The sequence below is a fragment of the Etheostoma spectabile genome, chromosome 22 (assembly GCF_008692095.1).
Source record: "Etheostoma spectabile isolate EspeVRDwgs_2016 chromosome 22, UIUC_Espe_1.0, whole genome shotgun sequence".
NCBI lineage: Eukaryota > Metazoa > Chordata > Actinopteri > Perciformes > Percidae > Etheostoma > Etheostoma spectabile.
Window position 1 is genome coordinate 15,693,072 of NC_045754.1, and position 6,463 is coordinate 15,699,534.

The following is a 6,463-nucleotide window of genomic DNA, read 5'->3' on the forward strand; positions in this document are numbered from 1 at the left end:
CGGGGGAATTGGAAGATTAAGGGGGAGGAGTAGGAGGGAGTAAAAAGAATCATCAGGGGTAGTTAGGGATAAGACAGGCTAGAAGAGCAAGGAGAAGGTGGTAGGAGAATTTGAAAAAAATATGGGGAAGGTTTATTGGAAATAGAAAGCGTGCCGAGACCACCAAAAATGCACAATATCCGATTTGATACCACTGTAAAAATAAACAAAAAATAAAAAATAAATCCCATGCCAAATACACAACCCCACATGTAGTTTAGGATAACAAGGCTAACACTTCGGGGAGAGGCATGTCACTCTTTTTTTCAGGGTGAGGTTTTCCTTCTGTCAACTTTTTGTTGGAGTTTTAGTGTAGAGGGGAGGGGTTTGAGAGGAGGGGCCAAAGAGAGCGTGAGTCACATGTAATCTGGAGAAAACGCCAGTCTTCTGGACCCACAGCTCGCTGCTCTACAGCCTGGCATTACCACACAGCCAGCGTACGCTAACGTCTTCCATGAGTTCACCTGGAACTCTGAGACAGCAACTATGTTTAGTCACAGTACATCAGTTTCTCTAGAACCAGGAGGCTTGTTAAAGTGGACTAAACTGATCCGCTAAAACAAGCTCTAAAGTTAGCTAATGTCAGGAGCTAACGTTTGGCCTGTGACAGACTACGGCAGAGACAAACAGATTTACTTTCCGTTTAGAAGCTCCAGGTGCCAATTTCACCCAAAGTAAAGCCGTTGCTGTGGATGTACAGTAAAGCCAGAGGCTGACTGAGGTCGGGTCGAGCAGTCGTGCATGACAATGGAGATGAGGCGCTCTGTTTTGCTGTGTCAATCGACTTTCCTCTTCTTTACAAGCATTTAGCAGCAGAATAGAACACTTGTAGGCGTATAGTACCCCAGTCAGGTCCGAAAGAATTGCTTCCTTCGGTACTACAGAAAAACAAGTAAAGTCGCATTTTAAGAATTTTAGTATAGACTTGGTACCGCAGTACTAGTTCCCTGACATCCCTAGTGCAGAGGAGCAATAGATTTTACACAAAAAAATAAAAAATAAAAATAAAAAATAACTTGAAGAAGAGGGCAATTTAGACAAAAGGAGGACAGGGCAGATGAGAAAAATGGCAATTTACAACTAGACCTTGTGTCCCAATTCTGACTCACTTGAAGCAATGCATGATAAATCTACCAATGTTGACAAATACACACAGGCAGGTGCACACATGAAATACACGGGCAAAAAACGCTAAACAACAAGCATTGAACTGATCCGAGCCAAACCAGCCTGCTTGCTCCAGCTCTAATCCTATTATTACCACCTCCAACTGGGAGCCATCACATACATACAAACACACAGACAAAATACAGGGCTACAACAGGCATCCCGTTTACCTGTTTATTGGTTAAAGATTTGGTTTTATAAAATTATAGCAATATTCCATTGACATTTTCCCAACAGAGACGGATACGATAGTAATGACAATGACTTATTTGTAGAAATGAGAAATACTGTCCAATGTTAATGAAGTGGGACTGTAAGGATTATTGTCTTGGCTGCTTTAGATCAGCCACGTTTTTTTTCAAATGGTATAATTAATTATCTTTTAGAACATGAAACCCTGTCTTGCCCTGTGTGGCCCTGGAGGTGCAACCAGACTGTTGTCTACAGTATGTCAAATGGCCTGGGATGCTTAATGAGAGGAGAAAAGGCTAATCTGATTCTACATCAGACAGGCTCTAGGGGCATCCCATTTAGCCACCCACAGTGTCACTAACACACTGACTTAAAGGCACATTCTTTACTTTTCACACACTGGTGCTGAAAATGTTAAACAACGTCAAACCCTGTCTTTTACACAGGGAGCAATGAATAGCAATGTTGCAGTGCAAGAGAGTTCAAGTCTGATTAAAGGAAAGATTTACTGTTTCAAACAATGAGGTCAAAGTTAACTTTCATTAATACTGTACAACTAGGCCAAATATCTGAAATATCTGTGCGCACACACACACACACACACACACACACACACACACACACACACACACACACACACTATGCATTAAGCTGATATTCCTGTTGCCACGTGAACCATCTTCCGAGAAATGTGTTGATTTGAATTGCAAATGGAAAAATGAATGTCCTGATGATTATGAGACATCATAGTAGGTGGTGAGAGACCTTTCCTCAGACACTACAACAACACATTTACATACTATACAGTGACAACTCATTAGAGCAAGGACAAATGCAATCTAATTGTTCTTCAGTCGTGTGAGCACCTGTGGTTGTGTATGCATTTCATTTTGCCTATATAGACGATCAGCACTGATATCACTAGTCAATTGAGTGATACTTAAACAAAACTGACAGATGCTTTAGGCCAAGCTTGTGTAGGAAAAAAAAATAACTGGATTATTTTACCAATCATTTGTGGAATAATACATGCATGAACATGCATATAAATCCATTTCCAAATGGGCAAAACACAATAAATGTGCCTGTATTACTTTCGCTTTCTTTCATTGGTATAAATACCTCATAGAAGCATTTTCAGTGTGCACTTTGGGGACTCCACACAGACAGTGGGTCAACCAGCCCACTGTCTTTTAGTCTGTGAGTTTGTTTGCAGGATGGAGATGTTATTCTTTTTCAGTCCATGCCTCAGACCATTGGTAACAATGATATTGTCTATTCCCCTAAGTGTTTCACACGTAGTCCCTGAGGAGGGATAAAGTCAGCACTCAGATTTAGGCTTAGGGGTGGAACTGCTGGTCCAATTCAACATGCTGTTTGTACGACTCTCTCTCTCGCTTGCCTTCCATCTTGCAAATCCTACCCTGATCCTTCTACGCACTGATATTCCTGTTGTGTCGTATTGTTGTCTCTCACACACACACCCACACACACACACACACACACACAAATATATAGAGTAATTGATACCCATATACATATATATCTATATATACACACAAATATATGCACATATATATATATATACATACATACATATATATATATATATATATACATTTTACCTCAGTATATAAAAAGGAGAATTTACATTACTGTAAGATTACAGTGACTTTTTTTCTTTATTATCTCATCACTTTAAAATACTTACAGGGCTTGCAAATGTTGTGTCCTAGCCTAAATTGGCATACATTTATGTATTAGAAATCATTTACATAGACTAGTCATTAGTCACTAGCAATTCTAGTTTGAAACATTCTACAGGTCTAAATGGTTTATGTTGTATTCATTACAAGTCTTAAAATCAACGTTGTAAAAGCCATGCAGCTGAAGATTTCTTTAACAAGACACTGAATCTCTACTCTGAGGATACTGATGCTGACCCAGTCAGACCTGCCAATTGACGGGAGCAAGAGGACTGAGGATTTCCATAAAGGGATCAATAAAGTTTTATAAAGTATTGTCACTATGACACATATTCGCTGGGAGGTCGCTCTTATGAGCAACAGCTTTGTGAAAGAAAAACGCGCTGCCCATCGTCTATTACTTTCCGTCTCTCTTTTCTCCTCCGTGGCTCGCGGGCCAACACACACACACACGCACACGCACGCACACACACGCACACACACACGCACACACGCACACACACACACACACCTCGCGCTGCCATCGCACTGTTGTCTGTCGGACGGGATGATTAATGAGGCGCGTCCCGGAACACATTCATCCGGGACCCGAGAAGCCCTGGCGATCACCGGGGGGAACCAGTCCCACTGGCTCAGTCACCGTCAGAAACATCGGAATGACACCGAGTGTGGATGAATCCAGGAAAATACAGAACCAAACCGGTCATTTTAAGATGTACAGGACCAATAATACTACATTAAAGCTTACAAATATTAGGGAGATGATACGTTTCAAAACATAGGCCTACCACGGTAAATACCATACCAATACATATGCTAAATAAGCCTACAGTGGCCTACATAACATAAATGCAGTAAATCCCTTTGAATTGTATCAATTGGAATATCAAAATAAGGCTACGTTGATTTGTAAACGAACTACCGATACTAAAATCACAGGTTGTTACTACTTGGTAAGCTAAAAAAAGATCACGGTCGGGTATTTCAAGTCTTAATATGCTTTAATCAGGCAAAAATAGATAATTCCTTTGTATCACCAACTCAACTTGTTTCCAAGTTTTCCAGTGAATGTTTGCTGAAAGATAGTTGGTTAAAACAGGCCCAGACCTCGTAATAGAGGAAAGACTAAACAAAATTCAAATGGCATTGAAACTTAATGAACAAGCTGAATTAGACTGCACAAGCAATAAGCTCAACATTTGACATTTTCAACGTGCCATGGGTTCACTGGACTCGGCTTTCACAAAGTCCCCTATTCCATAACTACAAATTTGAAGATTCAACGAAACATCTGTATTGGATTTTATCTTGGCAAATCCAGTGCAATGGTCTGAAAACAAATAGAATGATTTGACATAGCCTAATTTATTTATGTTTTAATCCCGATGGGATATAAACAAAGAATTAGCAATTAGTGAAACTGTTGGTCTCTCAAACGCACTCTGCAACACAGCAAACCTCAACTGACACACGGCCGCTAAAATCAATGGACCAGAGATCCCGAGGAGTTAACGCGTGCAGGTCTAAACTCAGAAGGCAACCACTCTTCTCACCCTTTTCCCGGTGCCGCCTGGCACTTAATCTCCCGAAAGCCCCAGCTGGCACGGCCGCGGGGACACCTGCAGCCCCGCCAGTAAGCGCACCTGCCTGCCTACTGCTCTGCTCCACAGACGGTCTGCTCATATCCAGACTCACCCGTTCCGCGATGCATGGGAGACACATCCAAAAATTAATAACAACTTACGGTTTGTTGGCAAAGCTCCGTGCACACAGTTGGCATGGCCGAAAATCCACAAAGCGACCGGCAACAACAACGTCAATCCCTGGGCAGGACGGTACCGGTACATCTTCACGGCCGGTGTGGACACAGCTGAACGGGAGAGGAAACACTCAGAAAGACTCAGGGGTGGAGGTAACGCCAGTCGATCCGTCAGACTCGCTTAGCAGTTGAGGACTGGCGAAGAGGAGTCTGGCTGCACGGACTCTCTCTCACACTCTCACCCCCTCTCTCTCTCTCCTCCCTCTCTCTCTCTCCCTCTCTCCCTCTCTCCAATAAAGAGATGATGTAAGGATCGCGCCGACTAACAGGCTGGCTTGTTCTTGTAAGCGCAACGCACTTCTCTCTGCTGCTGTCTGGCGTCCTTATTTAGCGATTCCCGAATAAAAGAAAACAAAAAAACAACCGTGTCTCCACCTGCACAGGACGAGAACGAGTGGGTGCGACTGTAGTGTACAGTATAGGCTCAAGTAGTTCAAGGAGGCATGACTGTACGCAGCTCAAATCCACTTAACTGATTTCTCCAGCGCTCCGGTGCTCTGGCCGTGGTGCTGAATCTATCTCAGTCTTTCTGCCTGAGAAAAAAAAAATGTTCCATTGTCATCCTCTCCACCCTTGCTGCATGTCATTCCCCCTCTCCTTTCATGTATTCAGCTGTCATATATAAATAAAAGCCTAAAATGCCCACCAAAAAAATAATCTTTGTTTCTTTCATTACTTGATCACACTAACTCTGCCAGTAGAAATACTGCAGCTGCATCCAATGGTATCATATTCAATGTTGTAAGGCAGGTCTTCCCACTGTTACCTACAAAGTAAATAAAAGAATTTCAACACTGTGGGGTATATAGTTCAAGCACAATACTGCTTGATCTTGTAAGATGCCATACATCCATATCTTGTGGTCGTGCTGAAACCCATTGCTGAGCTATGAATCAAAACATACGCCATAAATACAGCAGGAATCCCATTAATGCCATGTGTCAAGAATAAAGCCAGCATAAACGTTTAGAGCCATACTAGTGGCTTGGTGAAGCTGTACTTTGGCACAATAGTATTTAAGCTGAATGCATGCACAGGTAAAAGGCTTACAATATTCACCATCATAGTTTAGCATGTTAGGATGTTAACAAGTACAGCTGAGGCAGATGGGAATGCAAATAGTTTCTGTAGGCATTTGGTCCTAAACCAAAATATTGGACAAATTAACATTTTGATGATGATGGTGGCAGAGAAAACTGTCAGAGAAGCCCCAAAGCTATTACAATTTACCCTGTGGGCACCAATATGTCTGTACCAAATTGCATGATAATCTATCCAATAGTTGAGAAAAACTAGTCAGTCTAGAAAAAAAGTAGTCGACCTGAGCTAAAATGTCACCCATTGAGCCATAACATCAAGTATGCTTCTCTACATCTTTTTCTCCTGTTTCTTCTCTTTCTGATTATCTGTTTCTGTCAGTTTTCCCAAGTCTCCCTCCTCTGCTTGTTGGTTACTCCATCCACGATGCATTTTTCTGTATAAAACTGCTCTGTCTCCACAAGGACTGCAAATGGGTTTGTCAATATGTCATGCATGGTAA

The 6,463-nt window shown here is 42.0% G+C and overlaps 1 protein-coding gene across 2 annotated transcripts in view; it reads right to left on the reverse strand.

Moving 5' to 3' along the window:
• Positions 1-5,413, reverse strand: part of cntnap2a (contactin associated protein 2a) — a 351,650-nt gene extending 346,237 nt beyond the window's left edge. Inside the window, exon 1 of one of the 2 annotated variants that reach the window (XM_032503457.1) lies at positions 4,849-5,413. In XM_032503457.1, the coding sequence (XP_032359348.1) occupies positions 4,849-4,951 (103 nt within the window). In that variant the 5' untranslated portion in view covers positions 4,952-5,413. The remainder of the gene's footprint in view (positions 1-4,848) is intronic. The other variant, XM_032503458.1, reaches the window with a different exon arrangement.
• Between the last annotated feature and the right edge of the window lie 1,050 nt (positions 5,414-6,463).